The 21,322-nt window shown below is 41.9% G+C and overlaps 2 protein-coding genes across 3 annotated transcripts; both read left to right on the plus strand.

Annotated features, from left to right (window-relative positions):
* The first annotated feature begins 1,428 nt into the window (after nucleotides 1-1,428).
* wdr81 (WD repeat domain 81) lies at nucleotides 1,429-15,976 on the plus strand. The gene is made up of 12 exons (XM_073489979.1): nucleotides 1,429-1,651; nucleotides 2,400-2,918; nucleotides 3,678-7,255; nucleotides 7,338-7,445; nucleotides 7,574-7,773; nucleotides 7,890-8,071; nucleotides 8,783-8,948; nucleotides 9,298-9,463; nucleotides 9,601-10,425; nucleotides 10,572-10,717; nucleotides 10,879-11,061; nucleotides 14,137-15,976. The coding sequence occupies exons 2-12, from the start codon at nucleotides 2,557-2,559 to the stop codon at nucleotides 14,461-14,463; spliced, it is 6,243 nt and encodes a 2,080-aa protein (XP_073346080.1). The 5' UTR covers nucleotides 1,429-1,651; nucleotides 2,400-2,556; the 3' UTR covers nucleotides 14,464-15,976.
* Nucleotides 15,977-16,545: 569 nt separating this feature from the next.
* On the plus strand, nucleotides 16,546-20,784 carry serpinf2b (serpin peptidase inhibitor, clade F (alpha-2 antiplasmin, pigment epithelium derived factor), member 2b). 2 transcript variants are annotated; one of them, XM_073489989.1, is made up of 10 exons: nucleotides 16,546-16,709; nucleotides 17,121-17,223; nucleotides 17,328-17,396; nucleotides 17,496-17,570; nucleotides 17,698-17,983; nucleotides 18,141-18,284; nucleotides 18,449-18,637; nucleotides 18,771-18,913; nucleotides 19,696-19,900; nucleotides 20,022-20,784. In XM_073489989.1, the coding sequence occupies exons 3-10, from the start codon at nucleotides 17,343-17,345 to the stop codon at nucleotides 20,372-20,374; spliced, it is 1,449 nt and encodes a 482-aa protein (XP_073346090.1). In that variant the 5' UTR covers nucleotides 16,546-16,709; nucleotides 17,121-17,223; nucleotides 17,328-17,342; the 3' UTR covers nucleotides 20,375-20,784. The 2 variants fall into 2 exon arrangements, with proteins under 2 accessions (XP_073346090.1, XP_073346099.1); XM_073489998.1 differs by having other exon boundaries at nucleotides 16,583-16,709; nucleotides 17,303-17,396.
* The last annotated feature ends 538 nt before the right edge of the window (nucleotides 20,785-21,322 follow it).

Raw genomic sequence — 21,322 nt, forward strand, 5'->3', positions numbered from 1 at the left:
GAAATCCTGATTTCACTGTCATGCTGGTCGAACAGTGATCCCATTTGGCTTCCAGTCATCATTTCTGTCAACATGACAACATCATGTTGTGTCACCATACAACATTGGTAAACAGAGGTCCTGATGCACATCTTTTTTTGGACATCACAAAATACCTAGTCAAAGTTGGAGCCAAAATAAAACATCAAATGACTGCAAAATTGCATCGTGTATATGTCTGAGGGATTTGTCTGTGAAATTACACACATAACGCCACCTTGTGGAGGTGACTGTCATCACACCCCGGTCAGTTAGCAGTAACAAATATGTATTTATACTGAGCAAAATGAGACTGCAAACTTGAGGAACTGTCAATTTGGGAAGTACTTATGATGGGCTGGTTCCTAAAATAAGAGGAGTAACTTCCAGGAACCTTAAATGTGCAGTGTGTAGGGGATCTGTTTGCAGAAAAGGGAACATAATGTTCCCAATCGCGTCTTCATTAGTGCATAATCACCTAAAAGTAAGAGACTCAACAGAGTCTGCCATGGTGCACGACAACATTTCTACAGTACCCCAGAATGGACAAACAAAGCACTGACTCCAGAGAAGGACTTTGCATTTTTAGTGGAATTGTGGATACTTTTTATTCATTAGCATGAGCTCATGTGAGCTACATCACTTATCATAGTGTCTACTTAAATCAAGGATTCAAGCTTTTTTATTTTTCACATAGGATTTCCAGTGAAATGTAAAGTGACAAGAATCAGAAGATTATGCAAAAGACAACAAAAGCAGAAAAACGCAGATTTTCCTTATAAAGCATAGTCAGAAAAAGGTTTAAAGAAAGTGCCCAGTGTGCTTTAAAGGATGGGCTACTGCAGCTCTTACTACATGTGATACTAAAACTGTAAAAATGTATTATCTCTGCAGAGAAGGTTATGTTTTCACTCGTATCCATTTGTTTAGATGCTTAGTTTGTTGGTTTGTGAGCAGGGTTACACAAAAACTGCTAAACAGATTTCCACGAAACTTGGATGGAGGATGGGTCCCGGCCCAGAACAGACCTCAGTAACTTTTGGTGCAAATCTTGATAAGGAGACAGATCCAGGAATATTTTTTTGTTGTTAATTTCTCATGGAATAATGCATGGGTCATGATGAAAAAGTGATACAGGGTTGTTAGGTTTGACATTGGTGCCCTTGTAGTTGTTAAATCAAATCAAATTAAATCAAATCACAGACAGATATCTCCTTTTTTTTCCAATCTAGAGAACAGTTGATCATTTGCTTCTGCTCTGTGTAGTAACCACAAAAGCCACTTCTGTACTCAGGACCGTGTGCAGGTCGCTGAGGAAGCAGCCCGTCTCGCAGCTGCAGCAGCAGCAGCGGTCACATGAGATGGGGCTGGTGTTGTGTCACGTGAGGTGTCGTTTCTAAAACATGGCTCCAACGAGCACAGGACAAAAACACCATCGGCTGACTGACTGCTGTCCGTCTGCTGACACGCGTCGGTAAACATCACAAAATGGAGCATGTAGCTGGCTGTCGCCCCGCAGCGTGTCCGTGTTTTATTAAGTTCATTTAGTACAAAGTCATGATGCGTGAAGCCGGCGGTGCACCGCTAGCTTAACGCTCGCTAGCTAGCTGTCAGCTGCTACAAGTGGTGAGAGGTGAGCTAAACATTTAGCAGTGAGCGCTGTTGTTTTTTTGTCTATTGCTCTGTAATAACACTGTACTTACATTAAATCAGTTTAATTAGCTTTGTGTAAGTGATGTTAGTAACCATATTATTTAATTTTCGCTTGCTAGAGCTGAGTATCGTGACGTTAGCCACTTCGCTAAGCTAACTTTTAGCATTAAGTTGACGTTACTTCCCCAATTGTCTTCCTAAAGCTCCCAACGCACTTCCTTATTATTTCTAACGTGGAAGAGCTTGTCAGTCGCTAAATGACAGGTACGCCTACGTGTTTTGAAGCGTGCAGTGTTTATAGCTGGGCTTTTTCTTATCTCCTGGGTGTTATCTCAGCTAGCAGCCGAGCTAACGGTCTGCGAAATTCATTCAAACTTGCAGCGGTTTTTCGTTTCCGGAACTTGTCATGAGTAAATGTGAGCTATTAATTTTGTCAGACGCATTGAGCAGCAGTTTACTCTTGGGAAATATTCAGTTTAAATCAGTACAATTGTTTCTTAGAGCAAACTTAGCCACCGGTGTAGAGTGGTGTGTTTTGAAGGGGTAGATGCAGCTCAGTCATGTGAGCTGAGCTCAAACTTCAGGGACTTGCAGCTGAACAGGAAGTCACCATCTTCACCAATTTCACATCACTGTCATTGCAGCCACCAGCTTTTCTCCTCTGTTTAAAAGCAGTATTATTGTAAAAGCAGTAGTTGCTCAGCTAATTGTCCATTTATGCTTTTCAGTTGTTTCCTCAGAGGGACGGGTGGAAGAGGAGATTGATCTGCCCTTGATGACTTTGATTTCTTCATCCATGAATGTCTGAGAGTCATCCTTGTGGGAGACAGCGAGGCGTACGCAGAAGGTCGTTGTGCTACTCTTAACAAGCATTGGAGACTCACCATGGATTGGCTGATGCGTGCGGTTGAGAAAGACTTGGGGGTTGACCGACGGCAGCAAGGCCCAGGTCCCCGTCCCAGGGAGCTCATAGCCCTCGTTCCTATGCGTTGGGTGATGGGCTTGAGGGAGAGGAGGGTCATGCGCTGTGCCCGCTTTGACAGCATCAGTGAGGCAGAAATTCGCACGTACCTTCAGTGTTCCCAGGCGAAGTTGCCTCCTGGCTGGACACGCGTGTGCATTCAGGGTCTGAGGAAAAGCAAACTGAGCTACAGATTGGCCAGAGACCCTTGTCATCAACAATTGGAGTTCATGTCACAGGATTCTTATGTCAAAACCATGCAGTGTGTGTCGCAACATAATGTCAGGTACGATTTATATTCTCATATTCTACTGCACTGCTTGCCACTTTGCATTTGTGCTGAAGTTCAATCAAAGTAAAATTCTCCTTTTTAAGATGATATGTTATTCCCATAACTATTGACTGTTAAGTCATTATTTGTGAACAGTGTTTACGCTCATCCAAAGAGTTTTCTGTGATAATTTTAAGTAGAGCCGGAACAATTAAAGGGTTAATCTATGAGTTGATCTACAGAAAATTAATCGGCAACAATTTTAAATGTTAACTATTCAAGTAAGATCTTCATTTAGATCTATTTTTACCTCTTTTGATTAAGATTGGCTTTCTCATTCAATGTTAGTTGCATCAGTTAATCATGCACTTTTAATAACAGTAGGTGTTTAACTATTGGTTGTAGCTTTTGAAAGGTTTCTATATTTTGAAAGTGTTTAGTCATCAACAATTTCGATAATTTGTCATTCGGTTTGAGTAATTTTTTGTTCTTCTTAAATGTGAATATTCTCTGGAATATTTTCTCTTCTTCAGTCCACTGTGATGTTAAACTGAAAATCTTTGGATTGAGAACAAAACAGGACATTTGAGATGGTCATCCTTAGTTGCAGCTCTACGTGTTAGACAGTTGACTACTGAGACGAGATGTCAGTTTAATGTCTTGACTGCAGTGAAGATGTATGTATGAGTTTGACATACCTTAATGGTCACTGAGTAGAACGTGTTTGAGATACTAATGTATCAGCTTTTCTGTGCTTTTGTTTCTCTTTTCTAGGAATCTGTGGCGTGAAACTCATTACAAACTTGTGCAGGCATATGCAGGAGCCAGTGAGCAGATGCATACTGCAGCTGTAGATGCAGTGCGTCACGCTTTACAGAAGCTCTTCAATTCCACATTCATCTCATCTGACAAAGTGTCGCCATCCCTTTCTCCAGCCAGAGAAAAAGAGAAAGAAAACTACTTGCCATCGAGTTCATCCTGTTTTTCCAAGTCTCAGTCAGACCATCTGTGTCCTAATGTTCTGCCTGCAGAGTGTCTGCTGGAGACCGCAGAGATGCTCTACGTGATTCTACCTTACACTCAGTATTCACTCCATGATATCGTCTCCTTCAGCCCAGCCAAGCTCGCTAACAGCCATGCCAAAGTGTTGTTCATTCTCTACCAGTTACTAACAGCCCTGCAGGCATGTCATGCAGCAGGTCTGTCTTGTGGAGAGCTCTCCCTGCAAGACATAGCAGTAGATGAGCAGCTCTGCAGCCGTCTCAAACTCAACCTAGCCCATTACGAGGATCTGGGGGCGGAAGGGGAAGCTAACGGTCATGTTACTGGCAGACAAGTGCCAAAAAGTGTCCTGCCCAGGGACAACTCATGTGAGAGCCAACAGAACAAGAGACTTTGCAAAGACTGTTTTGGTGAGCTCAAGAACTTGGTTCTGGATTGGGTTCATGGACGAGTCAGTAACTTCCGCTACTTGATGGAACTGAACAGGCTAGCAGGACGGCGAGAAGGAGACCCTAATTATCACCCAGTGCTGCCTTGGGTGGTGGATTTCACTGTGCCATTTGGGAAATTCCGTGACCTCAGGAGGTCAAAGTTTAGGCTCAATAAGGGCGATAAGCAGCTGGACTTCACATATGAGATGACCAAAGAGGCTTTGGCAGCTGCAGTGGGTAATGGGGTAGGTGGAAGCGGCGTAGGTGGAGACCTCAGTGGCTCTGTAGGTGCTGGTGGTGCTGGACAGCCTGACCACCTCCATGTACCTCATCACATATCTGATGTGCTCTCAGACATTACCTACTATGTCTACAAAGCCCGGCAGACACCCAAGTCAGTATTGTGTAGCCATGTCAGATCCCAGTGGGAGCCCAATGAATACCCAGCCAGCATGGAGCGCATGCAGAGCTGGACCCCTGATGAGTGCATTCCAGAGTTCTACATAGATCCCTCCATTTTCCGCTCTATCCACCCTGACATGCCGGACCTGGATGTGCCTTCCTGGTGCAAGTCAGTTGAGGAGTTTATTGAAGTCCATCGGCGCCTTCTGGAGAGCAGAGAGGTGTCCCAGCATTTGCATCACTGGATAGATCTCACATTTGGCTATAAGCTGTCTGGTAAAGAAGCTGTCAAGGCCAAGAATGTGTGCCTGCACCTAGTGGACAACCACACCAACCTGACTACCTATGGTGTAGTTCAACTGTTTGACCAGCCCCACCCGCCCCGCTTATCTCCTTCCCAGTACGCCCCAGCAGAACCTCCTCTCCTTGGCCTTGCTGCTCTTAATGTGCCTTCTCTACACATCCCTCAAATAGACACCATGGCTGACACTGTGGATGGAATGGTGCCAGAGTCCACAGGGTGCGAGTCCAGTGGCTGGACCATGGTAGACAGAGATGAAGAGCTCGAACAAGGTATGGAAGCTTTGGACTCATTAGCGGCCACTGGCTTATCCAGTTCTGCATCCTGCTCTGTGCCAATGCCAAGCATCAGTACGGCTGGAGGAAAGATGGGCGGAGAGCACACAGCACTTGTTGTATCTCAGTCCCCGAGTTCATTCCCTGGTGATTTCACAAGCGGCTTAGGCCCCGGTTTACGCAGTGCAGTGTTACAAAGAGGTGGGCCGACGAACAAAAAACATGGGGAGGGGAGTGTGGCCCCCAACAATACAGAGGATATCAAGATCGTCCTCCCCGAAGGCTTCAACCCATTGCAGCCTTTGGAAGAACTGGAGAAGTTGAACAATTTCCTGGTGAAGAGTCTTCACGCTGAAGTGTGGCATCCTGCAGGATCTGCTGACTGCATGAGAGACGGTGTGATGATTGAATCTCTACCCTCTCTTACACAACTCTACCAAAGAGACATGCAGGCCCTTGGTGTTCTCATCGCTGAGATATTCTACTCCTCTAAACTGAGAGGACTGAAACCAGGAAACTCCCTCAGACAGCGTTTCCAAGCTGTCATGAAGCTATGCTCTGCCAGTCTCCGTGATGTGCCACTGTCTTTGCATCATGCTCTCGAGACCCTGCTGCTAATGGAGAAGCACTCTGGAACGGCACACAGAGAATTACCAGACTGCCCACGTCCACTTCTGTTCAAATATGACCCCATCTGTGATGGTCTGCCTCCTCCAAACCCCTGCCAGTTGTTGAACTCAATCATCACCCCCTTTCCCTTCCCTTCCTATTTTGCAGCACTTCATCGTTTCATCTTTTCCTACCACACCAAGATGGAGACTACTTGTAGTCTTCAAGGAAGAGACGTTGTCTTTCACCTGTGGCAGCAGCTTGAGACACTGTTGAGGGGTAACATCACAGCTGAAGGTCTTGAGATTCTCTTGCCCTTCATTCTAGGCCTTATGCTTGAGGAGTCCACTGCTGTCTATGCTGCTTGGTACCTTTTCGAGCCCATCTCTAAAGTACTGGGTCCCAGAAATGCAAACAAATACTTACTGAAGCCACTGATCAACGTTTATGAAAACCCTCACTGCCTGCGTGGACGGTTCTATCTTTACACTGACTGCTTCATTCTACAACTGATTGTGAGGCTTGGCCTGCAGGCCTTTCTGTCCAGCCTACTCCCCCATGTGCTGCAGGTCCTCACTGGCTTTGAAAGCTGCATCTCAGGCTCTGGTGGGGAAGCTGGCAAAGGGCTGAGGGGAGGCACGTGTAATCTAGGAGAGGAGGAAGAAGAGGACTTTCAGTGTGGTGAGGTGCGGTCATCTTCTGGGTCTGTTAGTGGTAATATGGGAGGTAGCAGTGGACCCACTGGAGGAGTCGGTGTGGTCGGAGATGCAGGACTAGTTGATTACTCCTCTGGCATCAGTCTAAATGACCAAGTGTTTCTCTCAGAGGCAGAGGACTTTCAGAATGGGTTTTATGTCAACAGTGGAGCAGGGGTTGCTGCTGGGAAACAGCAGAGCCAAAACTCTGCGGCCAAGGATCAAGACCAAGAGTCGCTAAGTGTGGGGAAACTGAGTGACAAAAGCAGCACAAGTGAGCTCTCACTGGGTGATGGAGACTCAATGCGGGATCGAGCCAGTCTCAAATCAGCTGACAGCAGCCAGGACCTGAAACAAGCTAGTGAGGGAGAGGAGGGAGGGGAGCTGGAGGAGGAAGAGGTGACTGAGACTAATGAGAGTAAAGAGGGTTCAGACAACCATGCTGTTCCCAACATGGAGCTCACCATCTCTGGTTGCACAGAAGCTTCAGGAGCCACTGTAGCCACTCTGGAAGGTGACTTTGTGAATGGAATGGCGCTGGAAGAGACTGAGAAAGGCAATGTGGGAGAGCAGGAGGAGGATGATGACCATGATCCATCAGAAGACTCTGAGGAGAAAGAGCACAAGATTCTTCTAGGTGAGTGAATGATTGAGGTTTATGTAAATTATTTACTTGACCGATTAATGTCTAATATTTTTAATGTCGTCTCCACACACAGATACAGTCTGCAAAACAGTTCGATGGCTGTCAGCAAAGCTGGGACCAACAGTGACGTCTCGATTTGTAGCCAGAAATTTGCTGCGATTGCTCACAAATTGTTACATTGGTATGTAAATGTGCACCTAAAACATTTCTTATATTCTACAACACCATGCTCTGGTGGAGTTTTTGTCTTTCAAACGTGCCTTTTATGTTTTCTTCTCCACTTTTTCTTCTCATGTTGTCTGCCTGCAGGACTTGAGAAACACCAGTTTGTGGCCCCCACATCTGAGGAGAGCAGTCTGGAGAGTGTAGGAATGGGCAGTGTGTATGAGAAGAAACCTGTTGTTGGTGACCACACAGCAGGGCCTGTGTTGGAGTGTCTCATCTACATAGCTCAGCTTTATGGAGAACCTGTACTCACTTACCAGTACTTGCCCTATATAGGATATCTGGTACGGCCACAAATAAAGAGAACATATAATTACACACATAAAACTTTTTAAGGAAACTATTTGTCTACAAACATTAACAAAATGTGCTTTAATTTCACAACTGTGTATATTTCCAGGTTTCTCCACCTTCTTCGCAGCGTCTCAACACACGTAAGGAGGCCAGTCTGCTTGGCGCCGTTGCACTTTCACAGAAGATCATTGTTTTTCTCTCTGATACCACTCTAATGGACATGCTTATGAAGATCAATCAGGATGTGCTCCTGCCACTGCTTGACCTGCTCACTACTCCTCGAATGGGGTAAATAACACACATTACAAACACACATACTCGAGATGTATGCTGAGTCATAACAAGGGATGAGCGAGTACACCATTATCTGTAGCTGTTCAACCTACTAAATTATTTGTATCTTGGAATGAGCGTGGCCTACAGAAGAAGTGTATGGTACTTATACCAGAAGTTAATTTAAGCCTGATCAGATGTTGCTATATTTATTGTTAATTAGAATTTTTTTTGACAGAACAACCTCAGGATTGAGCATTGGATCAATGTTTTTGATTGAATGGAGCTATTTGCAGAAGTTTTTTTAATTTTTTTTTTAACTTCACTAAATAACTTCAGTCATCTATGCAATGATAGTACTTACACATCTTACTTGGATGATACTCGGACTCATAAAAAAGTACATTATCTCTGCCAGATACTCATTTCAGTGAGTACTTCCTCAACCCAAGTTATAACTTCTTGGGAACATCATCTAGTGTATGGACTCATTTTTCACTTGTTTTCCCAGCACCTCGTATTTTTCGCATTTGGATGTGTGTGCTTTCGCATAGTCTTTACATAATTTATGATTGTTTCCAGTTATTCAAACACATATCACATAACAGAATATTGCAAACAGGTTGTTTTGATTTTTATTTGTCATACATTTCATTTTTCCTCTAAGTGACTTTTTCAAACATGCTACAATAGATCTGTCATTCATCCTCTGCTTGCTGTGCCCAGGTTCCCCAGCGGGGTGCAGACACGCACTGCCGTCTGTCTCAAGACACTCAGCCTGATGGCTCTCATCTGTCTGCGCATCGGGAGGGAGATGGTGCAACAGCACATGGCTGACACTCTGCGTCGGTTCTTTGCTGTTTTCTCTCTGCTGCATTCTCTGCAGCATCAGGTATGCACACGCACACCCCAACTCAACAAACACCACATAGCACATGAAGACTGACAAGCATCACATCAAATCTACTTCTAGAGTGCTTTCAACAAGCAGATGTGTCAAAAGGGGATTTTACAAAAACAAAACAAAACACAAAGGCAGATGAAAATATGGAACCACAATAAAAACGAGACAGAAACAACAACAGAGAAAAAGAGAGTACTTCTACATTTGAAAGCATGGCAGAATGTTTTTTCTTGTTGCATCAGATAATTTAGAAGATTCTTCCTGTATTTGCACCTATTTCTTTTGGAAACAAAACTGTAAATACACAGATGTCGTGACTGTCTTTCTTACACTGTAGCTGGACAGTGCCCCTCGCAGAGTTGTTGGAGAAGTCACGGTCGTGGACGTCTGTACACCTGAGGAGGCGAATGTGACATACGAGTTGGGGGTATTGGAGGAGCTGCAGACTGTATTTAACCCTGAGATGGCTCATGCCTCTTACATCCCCTTCTATTGCCTCATAGGTAAGAATGCCAAATACAAAATACCGTATCTGGCAAGAAATAGCCAGTATCCTCTGTGCTAAAATCAAGTATATTTTTACACCTCAGTAGTATAAATATTATATATATATATATTATAAATATTGTGATTTCCGTAGGTGATGTAGCAATTCGGAAACTGGTCCCCAACCACGAGCTGGTCTGGCAGTTGGCCCAGTCGTACCACCAGAGTGTGAGCCAGGGAAGTCCAGACACGAACCTTACAACAGCGTCCAGGGTGCCTCCTTCCTCTTTGGGTCTCTCTTCGGGTTTTGCCAGACGTGTAGGTTGTAGCCCATTCCCTGCACCCTCGACTATCTCCACCCAGCTAGGAGACTCCCTCCCTGAGTCTGGCACGTTTGGAAGCCACCTGGTAGGAAACCGTATCCAAGTGTCCCGGGATGCTGATTATGATGGCAGCCCGAATTTGGGCTTGGGCAACTCTTGGGGACGGTCCAGCCATACCACCCCCATCATCACCACTGCCTCCACCTTCGCCACTCCATCCGTTGGCACTGCTTCCTTTTCCTCCTCCTGGGTGACAGGCCCCACCCTAGAAGACAGTGCTCTGAAGCAGGAGCTCCCTCGCAGTGGCCGCTCCCTGCAAGGCAACTGGCTGGCCTACTGGCAGTATGAGATCGGCCTCAACCAGCAGGATCCACATTTCCACTTCCACCAGATCCGACTGCAGAGCTTCCTGGGTCACTCTGGCACCATAAAGTGTTTGGCACCTCTGGCAGGAGAGGATTACTTCCTTTCTGGGAGTAAAGACAAGACTGTGAAGCTCTGGCCCCTTTATAACCATGGTGATGGAACTCAGGAAGTGGAGCCCAGGCTGACATACAACGACCATCGAAAGTCAATCTTTTATGTTGGACAGCTGGAGGCTTCACAGGAAGTAGTCAGCTGTGATGGTACTGTGCATCTGTGGGACCAGTATACAGGTAAGAGAGATCAAGACTAATGTATTCTACTCATGATTACAACTGTGCTTCTATAAAATTGTTCATGTTGTGAGAAGACGCAAGACTCGAATGGGTGGAACAAAATAACTGTACTGTTCTAACAACACTATATCTGTCGTCCTCAGGCAAACAGATCCGCTCTTATGAAGCCGTGGATGGGAAGAATCCAATCACAGCTGTCACCACCATGCCAGCTCCACACTGCAGTGTTGTGTTTGGCAGCGCGGATTCTGTTCTCCGCTTCATCGATCCCCGCAAACCAGGACTGCAGGTAGCAATTTCACTTAGCAAGCTCATTCCGTTGAGACCTTTTCCATACACCTGCATCCATCAATTATCAATCATTACCGTGATTTCTAGGCACTTTTTACACGTCTCCACTATAGAGTTATTTCAGCCTTGACAGTGACAAATCTTTCCCTCCATCGACAGCATGAATTCCGTCTGGCATACAACAATGTGAGCGCCGGGCTCATCCGCTACCTGGCAGTGAGCCCTTCAGGCCGTACTGTGGCTGCAGGTTTCTCATCTGGCTTCATTGTTCTGCTAGACGCACGTACTGGACTTATTCTGAAGGGCTGGCCGGCTCATGAGGGAGACATCCTCCAAATGAAGGTATAGAGAGAGAGTTTGTGTGTGTTTGTGTGTGGTTTTCTTTAACTTACTTCCTAATAACTGAGCAGGGCTGCCTCTGGGAATAATCTTGTAGTCAGTGGTCAGTGGTAGGGATAGGTATCATTAGGATTTTATCAATAGTACTACTCTTATTGATACCCCTTATTGGTTTGGTCCTTTATCAGTATTTTTAAAAAAAAAAATTTTATTCAAACTAATTGCTTTTAAAGAAATATATTGTAGAAAAAGACTAAACTTAGAAAAGGAATAGAACTAAATGTTTTAATATAACTATTGTTTTTAGAGCAGCAACAACAACAACAACCACAGCAAAATCTTCATAAACTCAATAACATCTTAGTGAAAACATACCTAAAATGCAAATAAAATAATATTCCGTCAGCAGCAGAGTTTATAAGAGTTTGCCAAATTTTAAGATACTGGTATGTGACAAACTAAGCTAAACAGTTACTACATACAGACAGCTTTTGTTTTAGTGTGCCGTTGTTTGTTTGGTCTACAGTAAATATGTATAAATATAAATGTCTTGCCCTGTGACTGTTGCTTGGCTGTTCACAACAATAGTTGTTCTTTGGGCATCTTTGCCATTATTTAAATACCGACAGTAAAGAGGAGACTAGAAATGTTGACGAGAGAGGAGGGATGACCTGATATATTTATGTTTTCTGTAGGTTGGTTGAATGTTCAAATAAATTAGTGCTTTCAGAATAATATAGAAAATAATATTAAACTATGTATTTAAACCACTGTTGGATATCCAGCAGTCTTTACCGTAAAAGGGAGGAAGGAAGAGAAAACATAAAATACCCAAAGTTTGGGCATTTTGAAAAGAAACTTATGAAATGCACCAACTCAAAGAGTTTTGAAACAGTAACTCCTTTCTATTGCATTACCGTAACATGATTATGAAACAATTATGCATTTGCCATTGAGGAGTATCTTTTGGTTGATCAGTCAAAAAAAACATTATTTTTGATACTTTTAATACTTTTTATATTACTTCTGCAACAATTCAATATTGTAATGCCATAAAATATGAGAAGTTGCCAAGTGGGTGAATACTAAATACTATTTTAGGCTTTATATGATAAAGGTATACAGAAATATTTCAGATTTGCTGCTTGTGAAGTTAAACGTGTCGCTTTCTTGTTTGAGAAAGTGATACCTCGCTCAAATGATGGCCACACACTAACTTGAACCCTCGCAACACTAAGTACTTGTATTCAACGTGTGTTTCATAACACTGACATGTGTGGGACTCTTAACGGTCAAGTTGTTTACACAAGACGTGGGCCGGCAGACGCGGGTCATGCAGTGTGTCACGCAGTGTGTCACAGTGTGTCACATACATAAGGGTGGTTGAAACTTGTAGTAGCCATACAGAGTGGATAGTTTGTTTTGGGGGGGGGGCGGTTGGATGATCAGTATACCATTAAATACAACAGGCCTGTGCGCTTTTACTGTTAGGAAGATAATTTCTGTTTATTTGTTGTACAATTTGAAAACCAGTTAAGTGTTTCTATAAAATCTCTTTTGAGCATCAAGCACAGAGAGTCACAGGAGGCAAATATACAGTCGTGGTCAAATGTTTGTATAAGTTTACATGAATGTTTTTTGTGACAAAGTAGTATGTGTTCCTCTCATTCCATGTAAACTTTTGACCATGACTATAAACTGTATTCCAGTAGCCAATTTGTATGTTATGATGCATCAACCAGCAGAATCTATGAAATCACACTCTCTGGAAAAACACTGGAAACTAATGGATGACCCTGACTGTGGAAATCACAACCCACACAGTTCACATCAGCCAGTTTATCACTTGGCACTTGTGTTGACTCATTTATTCTGATCGACCCACATTACATCAATATGTCTTAACCTAAACTTCTTGATGGGTTGTCAACGTGAAATATTGGATATTCTGATGCTTGACCCGTTATTGATGCAGGTTGAGAGCTTGGTGTAAGAGGGGTTTTACTAATAGTTTTCAAAATGCACATTGCCTTCCCCTGATAAAATTAAAATAAGCATTTAATTAGATGCACTAGGTTTGCAATTGAGTCTGTTACTGTAATCCTGGACCACCTCGTATGCTCAAGCCAGAAGGTGTGGCTGTACTTTTCAGTAGTCATGTGATAAATATTCAAGAAGACGAACAGCCAAGTGGCTTTTATTTTGACACTCCGCAAAGGTAGTGGGGGAGAGATATGAAGTGGTGCAGAGATGGTGAAAGTTGTACCCAGCAAATCTGTTGTCAACAGAGCGCAAGGATGAGCAAACTTTATTTAACCCCAAATTAGGTCAAGGATTGTATCTCTAGTTTTAAAGGCACAAGCTTAGGCAAATATGGACACAGGTTACTCATTAGAAAGACCACATCGGTTCTTATTGGTACATTCATATTACTCAGACTTCCCCTCAATTTTTTGGTGTATTAATCACTGGCTTTTTTAATATTTAGCTGGGACAAGCAATAAAGTCATAATCTTGTCTTATTTCAAATATTTTTTTTTCGAAAATATCAAACTAATTCAACGTACTGTACTCCTTTCTAAACGTTCTCAGTTTGTGGGTTCAGGAACACGAGTTCAAGTTTCTGATATTTTTCAGTGAATTAAGAAAGGGATATAAACAACAGCTGTAAACTGTGTTCTCATTTATCTGTCTGTATACAGTATGTGTATCACATGTTTCTGTTTTAAGGAAATTTTAATATGAAATAACCATTAAAGGGTAACTCCACCAATTTTACATCCTAAAGTGTGTTTACAGGCCTTCAGGAGTACTACTGCATATGTGGAAAAAAAAGGAGTATAAAGTGTTTTGTGGCTCCAGAGGAACCTTTTTTTACATATGCAATAGTACTTACCAAGACCTGTAAACACACGTCAATGTTTTTCTACATTTTTTAAGTATTTATTAAGTATTAAGAAAATTTTAACTGCATTGTTTGGTATTTAATCACAAATGTTGAGAACGGATGTTGGAAAACTCAGACTGGCAGTGTTTACTTCAACAGTCGGTGTCCTTTCTTTTGTTTTTACTTTTCAGGCTGCGGAAGGCAACCTGGTCATCAGCTCCTCCACTGACTACACACTCACTGTGTGGAAAGATCTGGAACACAAGCCTCTTCGCCAGTACAAGTCGCAGTCCGACCCCATTCACGCTTTTGACCTTTACGGTTCTGAGATTGTAACCGGGACAGTGGCTAACAAGATCGGGGTGTACTCCATGGCAGACATCTCCCTGAGCCCTGTTAGCAGCACAAAGCTGAGCTCGGAGAACTTCCGCGGCACTCTGACCAGCCTGGCAGTCCTGCCCACCAAGAGGCTCTTGCTGCTGGGCTCTGAGAACGGGGCCATCCGGTTATTAGCTTAGGGAAAATCAATGGCTCCCAGCTACACTAAACTCTCTTAGCACTGACCTTGAAAGTATCTTATTCGTGAAGACACCAGGTGTCTGAGCTCTCTCTGTCCCTTCTCCTGTCCTTGAGGTCAGTTGTACTGGTGGGGCAGTTTTTCAGTTCCACTAAATTGCTTTTTGAATGAAGCAGCACAAGTAAAGGCATTGTATAAGCTACATGTCTAATGAATCTTGCCACTCTGGCTGTTTGCACCGGATTTGATGAACAGGAAACGTGTGCCACGCAGTAAACATCTATCATGTACAGTAAAGCCCATGATTTTTAAAAAGCCTATAGATGTATAGATAGTATATAATAGGAAATTCTTATTTTCACAAGGTCATTTGTTCTTTTGACAAGGTCAGTTATTCTGTTCAAAAGAATGAATCAGAAGACGTGCTCAGGAAGGTGGAACCAGACACGGTTCTTATGTAGTGTTTACACTTTCCAAATAGATGCATAACAACACCAAAAATACATTGACCTCAACTTTCATTTCCCTTGATGTTAGATTACATGCGTATCCAAATGCACTGATTAAACTATGCAGTATTTGTAGATCATTTGTTTGTGTTGGCATCACTCCGTCTTTCATGAGAGTTGTTTCACATTAGATTGTTGATACATCTTGAACAATAAAAGTACACTCACTGTTTTGTCGACAGTCTCGGTGCGTCTTCTCAGAGCGGAGACGCTTCAATGGGTCGTCGCACACAAAAGTAAATTACTGATGCACAGCCTTTGTTCTACTGCACAAGTATGGCCTGAATTGTAACATTTAGATTCTCACTCAGATTTTAAGGACTGAATGTTTTTATCCACTAATAAATTACTTGAAGTTGCTTTGGGATTTTTAAACAGTTGATTTAGCAGTCAGAACCTGTAGCAACATACCGGGAGTGCATCTAGGCAGATGCCACTTTGACTAGACTCACCACTTTCTAATTTCTGACTACAGAAGCTAACATAGGAGCAGTCCATGCCAAGATTAACAGTTTTGTATTTCAACATTTATATGAAACTGCTTATGAATATTATAAAAAAAATGCCAACAGAAGTTATAAATCAATAAAAAAATGTGGTTTAACTTGCTGCAGTAGAGATTTTTTGCTCCTTAGACCGAGCTCAATTTCCATGAAACGCTTAATGAATTAAATGGCCACTAGCACCCACGATCAAAGCTCTCCCCTTTGTATGAGTTTTATTACTGTCATATTGTAAAACACAGTTTGCCTACTTTTCTAATTATTTGCCCAAAGCTCAAAATGCTCTGACAAGTGTATTACACCTTTTGATATTTTGTGTTTTTGTAAATCTGGAGTGAAAGCTCAATAATCCTAAAACAACAAACTTTGTTTTAAAAAACAATTTGTAGTTGCATATTGATCACTGGTTAGAATTGTTCCAGTATCTCTTTGAACATTTCAAGAAAAATCAATGAAAACGCTTATTTATTAACTGGATTAATAAAAAAAAATATTCTGCGTCCATGTTTTTTTGTGTGTTCCACTTGTTCTGTGCGATTCATCTGGATTCGTCATGACTCCCAGCTTTACCTCCTGATCTTGGCTGAGTCACTAGAGCTCAGTTTGGACAAAGTCCCCTGTTGTGTTTGCAGACGGCTGTCATGTGATCTAGAAGATATCACTTTTGCTTAGTGGTGAAATTTGACCAAATCGGCCAAATAAGTTTGTTTTTGTCTTAATTTCTTTCCCTCTCTTGAGTAGTTGTTGGTCACAACATTTAACTAGCCGTGATTTTTAGAAAGATCAGTAAAATTTGGCTGTTCTGTGAAGATGGTAATCTGTCAAAGCCAGGGGTTTCTGAGAAATGTGGGCTTGTGTCCTTTGATGTCAAATAAGCAACTGGTGTGAGCAAGCTGTATTTGTTTGCCCACACAGCGTTGGATTAAGCACACTTTGGCAATTAATCCGTCATGTTTCCCGTCAATGATTTAGTAGTGTCACAATGTTATCACCTGCTCATTGAAATGCAAAACTGCTAAGCGTGTCAGTCTTCAATATTTAACCCTGGACAAGTCTCAGTAACTGCATTTACAAACAAATAGTGGCTTAAACAAGGCCCGATCAATGCAAGTTGATGTTTAACTGCTTGCTGAGCAAGTGCCAATCTTTTCCTCTCAGGAATTCTGCCATCCGCAGTCACTTAGTCGCTCCTTTTTTGGACAAGGCAGCAGGTTTTTTACTAATTTAAATTGAAGGTAAGATCAAATATTTTCTCATAAACCTATTGGAACACTATGGTACATCTGAATAATTTGAAGATTTAGTGGAATATGCTCAATTTTACTTAGTTATTCATGGATTGTTCATGTTTGTGCTTGGTCTGCAAATGGGTCTATGGTGCTATACTGTTTTTTTGTTCTTAAACATTTGCATATTTTATGTTCATGTGAGTACCGAACCTCTCTCACCACTACAAGGCTCGGTATAATTGTTTTTGCCTAGACAAGTGAAATTTAGTGCATAGCCTATAATAATGTTTTATTGAACAATAAATCTGCAAAATTAGGATGTGCTTCAAGACGGCCTGGATATGAGAGCACACACTTTGCAGTTTCTTTGTGGAGATTCTGTCTACAAATTCCATTTGTGTGGCTTTCACGTTTTAGGCATACATCCAGATGATCTGGGCTCCTTCAGAAGAGAGGGTGACTAAGTAGAACGAAAGTGTTTGAGACCAGCAGACTATTCTTATCAAACTATAAACAAAAGGTGAGAGTTTTCTGTTTTTAGAGGTTTGAATGTGAGAGGTATATTATAAATCTTAAAAAGTAACCAAGTGTTTTTTCAGCCAACATCATTTCTCTCTCTTACAGTTTTGTTATAAGGACATGGACTTTCGTCTGACACTCCTGTTCATCTGTCTCTGCTGCCAAGGAGTCACTGTAAAGCCCTGAAATTATTTATAAGTCACTTTTAAGATTATGCTTGACTATATAACGCTGGTAAAAATTGTTATTTTCTGCTATCTTCCTGCTCAACAGAATGCTGAGGTGGCAGACAATGAGTCAATCCCTTTGGTGCCTCTCATTCCTCTGATGCCCAGCCACCCCATACAGGTGAGAGGCAAAAATAGAAATATTTGGAAGTATTTTTGTTTTAGTGTCCTCGTTTGTGCTGGTTGTCTAAATTCACAGAAAAATGTGTCCTTGCATTTTTAACATTTGTTCCTATTCCTGCCTTTAGAAAGCAGAAAACGAAAGTACACCACAACCAGGAACGGCACATACCACAGAAGCACCTGAAAATGTAACAGGCACAACTAATAGGACCAACGGGGGCTCATCAGAGGAGGAACAAGATGAAGATTGTATGTCTATTGGCCGAAGCCCACAGTCCAGAGAGGCCATCGCTGCTGCCATTCAGAAACTCGGAGTGCAGCTGCTGCAGAACCTGGAGACGACGGCAGAGCAGCCAAATGTCATCATATCTCCCTTCAGCATATCATTAGCGCTCTCCCAGTTGGCTTTAGGTATGCATGTCCTGCTGCTTTTACTCGGCACATTGTGCCTAAACAGCCAATTTTCCGCATGTATTTTCTCACCACATTTAATAAATTGTGTCAGCAATTTGCCCAGGTTTATAGTCATCTGGAGACCCTCACTGTATTGCACCCATCTTCTTTACAGGTGCAGTAAATGAGACACGGGAGCTGCTGATGCATCATCTCCATGAAAACACTCTCCCTTGCTACCACCAGTCTCTGCATAATGTCTTAGAGCAGCTCAGGAACAATGATCTGCAGATTGCCACACGTATCTTCCTGCGCCAAGGTTACTACCTAGAAACAACTAGGAGAGCATTTTTAAATGTATTATTTATTTGCACAGCTCCTGCATGCAGAAACATTGATTTTCTTCTCTTTTTAGTACTGATTTAGGGAGCAAGTTAAAGAGAAATGGAGTCTCAGAGGGTGTGTGTTTATTATGTCTTGTAGAGTTTAAGCCAAAGCAAGACTTTGTCCATGAATCTCAGCGGTTATATGACTCAGAGCCAGCGATCTTGGAGAGCCTGCAGCAGATAAACGACTGGGTGGAAAACGCAACAAACGGAGTGATGACCGACTTCCTGTCTGCTTTGCCACCCAATCTGCTCCTCATGCTCATCAATGCTGTCCATTTCAAAGGTCAAATGTCCTCTTGTTCATCTTTTTTCTAAGATTAGTGCATTATTAGCATTCCCTGAGATCCCAGTGGAAATTTTGAGTGAAATTTCCTGTTTGTATTTTACTGAGACACCCTTGTCCATCTTACCCACAGGAGAGTGGAAAGCTCGATTCGACCCACGCTTCACCTCCAGAGGTGTGTTCTACATTGACGACAAACACATGGTTGATGTGGAAGTGATGGAAGATGCCAAACATCCCTTGAGTTTATTTATTGATAATGAACTGGAGGCTCAGGTAAAACATCACTCAGTCTTTATGGTTTAATCGCTGTCCCCATTTTATCATACAGGTGGAGACACTACAGATCAATGGGGTAACATTTTTAACTGATAAACATCGCAATGAATCTTCCCCAGTTGTTTACTTATATTCAGACAATTATTTTCTTTTTTGCAGTTTTCTGTTGAAACTTCTCTTATATAGTTAAAAATGCACTTCTTTGCGGTTTTCAAGAACAGAAATTCTTGTTTCATTTTGTTGAGATATTAAAGTCAAAGGTTTCTACAGAGGAACTTTTGGATATCTCTTTTATCGCACATAAATCGGAAAATACTGTCAACAGCCATCAGAAATTCATTTTTTGTCATGTTTTTAAGGAATGTAATATTAAATAAATCAGGCTATGAATTATTTATGAACCAGCCCCTCTGTAAAAACCTTCAGAATATAGTTAGGAGTCGAATTGGAAAGTTTGGTGTATGTAAGTTATGGCTCTGAGTATGAGAAAAACTCATTTTGAGAAAATGACCCATGTATTATAAAATCCCACTCAATTTTAGACAAAAATGGTAACTAATAGATATTACCTTGAAACGTCCTCCTGTTGATCACTTATATTAAGACAATTATTTTTTGTATAAGTTAATTATAAGATTTATAGCCCAAAATCTAACAATGCATCATGCATAATGCATGAACAAACAGTGTTTTCACCTGTATTGTCTTCCCTTAAAAGAAACTTAAATTCCTAACACAACCTCCGTTTCGATACAACATAATTTCTTCTTCCCGTGCAGGTAGCGAGATTCCCATTCCAGAAGCTCATGAGCTTGTTGGTGGTCATGCCTTTGTCTGGCCAGTTGAATGTGTCTTCACTTTCTGCAAAGCTGAATGTCTCAGACCTGTATAATCGTCTCCCCAAGGAGAGGGCTGTTCAAGTTAAAGTCCCCAAATTCAAATTGGAGTATGCTCAAGAGCTGCAGGATGTTTTTACCAAATTGGGTATGTCCTAATTATTTTCCATGTTTTTTTTAATGTTCTTTTCACCACATAAAAACTTTTATAACTTGATGGAAGTTGTAAACATGCTCGAATCGACCCTGTCCTCTCTGCTCTGTGTTAGGCCTCGGAGATATGTTTTCCAGTCCGAACTTGGCTGAGATTGCAGACGGCCCCCTGCTGGTGTCCAGCGTGCTGCACAAGTCCGGCATGGAGATAAATGAGGAGGGTGCAGAGGCGGCTGCAGCCACCAGTGTGGTCATCTCACGGGCATCCAGCCCCGTTTTCCACCTGATCCAACCCTTCTTCTTTGCCCTTATGGATGATACGACACAAGTGCCGATCTTCATGGGTGTCATCAACAACCCAAATCCTGGAGCTCCTGTGTTGCAGAGAGGAGACCAAGGAAGCAAAGATAAAGTGGGATTCCCATTTGATAAGAATCATGTTGGCACATTTGGAGGCCCACCTAAGTAGGGACTGATACTGTTATCCCAGGGAAGACCAAGACCTCTATGATTGTACAGATTAAATGTACGATATCACTTAGCTGGATCAGAGTGTGTGTGAAAACTTCATATGTGTCTTTATGTCATTGTAGAATAAACACACTGCGTAACCAAGTATCCCATGTAAAAAAACAAATATTTCTTTGAAAAGATGTCAGTTTTGCTGCATGAGATGATTGTCCTGGTCAAGTCAACTCTTAAAATTATAAGATGATACCAGAAATGGTTCATAAAATGTCTACAACCTTTAGATTTCCAAGGTTTCAAAATGTAAGGTCATTGTCACACCATGACTGCACTATTTTGTATGTAGTTTAATTTTGAAAGATGTCATCTAATATCTAATGAGGTAATAAATCTTAATAATTTGAATCACAACCTGTCGAGGTCATGAGTTTTATTGTCTCCTTGAACTAGAAATCTGTTACTGTGGCCTAATCTGAAGGCAAATTGGTGCATTTATGGTAATGGGAAAATATAAACTGATTGCAATTTAACATGCATACACACATACATACATATATATATATTAACTTTAAATGTACTTAGGCAAGTATCTAACTTGTAGTTGATAGTCCTGTCCTGTCAGTTTTCCCCTTGTCTCTGTGACAAAACAAGTGCTTGATTAAAATGGTGCCATCATGATTGACTGCAATGAAAAAGCAAATGGGAATTGCAGTCATCTCATATCTTTTCGCAAAAAATGTTGTTTTGTTTTGTTTACAGTCATTATTATATATTTTTTGTATTTGTTATAAATGTATTGTCTACTTTATCTAATATCTTCCACGGTAAACGAGCATGCAAGGTGAAATAATGAAGATAAAAGGGTACCTCTTGCATAACTTTGTGTGTGAATTGTAATTGAATTTATATTGGCGCGATAGCCACCTTGAAAACACAATACCATTACTAG

This window comes from Pagrus major, chromosome 2 (assembly GCF_040436345.1).
Source record: "Pagrus major chromosome 2, Pma_NU_1.0".
In the NCBI taxonomy this organism is placed as follows: Eukaryota; Metazoa; Chordata; class Actinopteri; order Spariformes; family Sparidae; genus Pagrus; species Pagrus major.

Excerpts from the sequence above, each read along its gene's own strand:
- wdr81 (XM_073489979.1), top strand. The coding sequence starts at position 2,557 with ATGGATTGGCTGATGCGTGCGGTTGAGAAAGACTTGGGGGTTGACCGA. Across the intron at positions 9,464-9,600 it reads CCCCTTCTATTGCCTCATAG|GTGATGTAGCAATTCGGAAA; the intron begins GTAAGAATGCCA and ends TGATTTCCGTAG. Across the intron at positions 10,426-10,571 it reads TCTGTGGGACCAGTATACAG|GCAAACAGATCCGCTCTTAT; the intron begins GTAAGAGAGATC and ends TGTCGTCCTCAG.
- serpinf2b (XM_073489989.1), top strand. The coding sequence starts at position 17,343 with ATGGACTTTCGTCTGACACTCCTGTTCATCTGTCTCTGCTGCCAAGGA. Across the intron at positions 18,285-18,448 it reads ACGTATCTTCCTGCGCCAAG|AGTTTAAGCCAAAGCAAGAC; the intron begins GTTACTACCTAG and ends TATGTCTTGTAG. Across the intron at positions 18,914-19,695 it reads ATAATGAACTGGAGGCTCAG|GTAGCGAGATTCCCATTCCA; the intron begins GTAAAACATCAC and ends CTTCCCGTGCAG.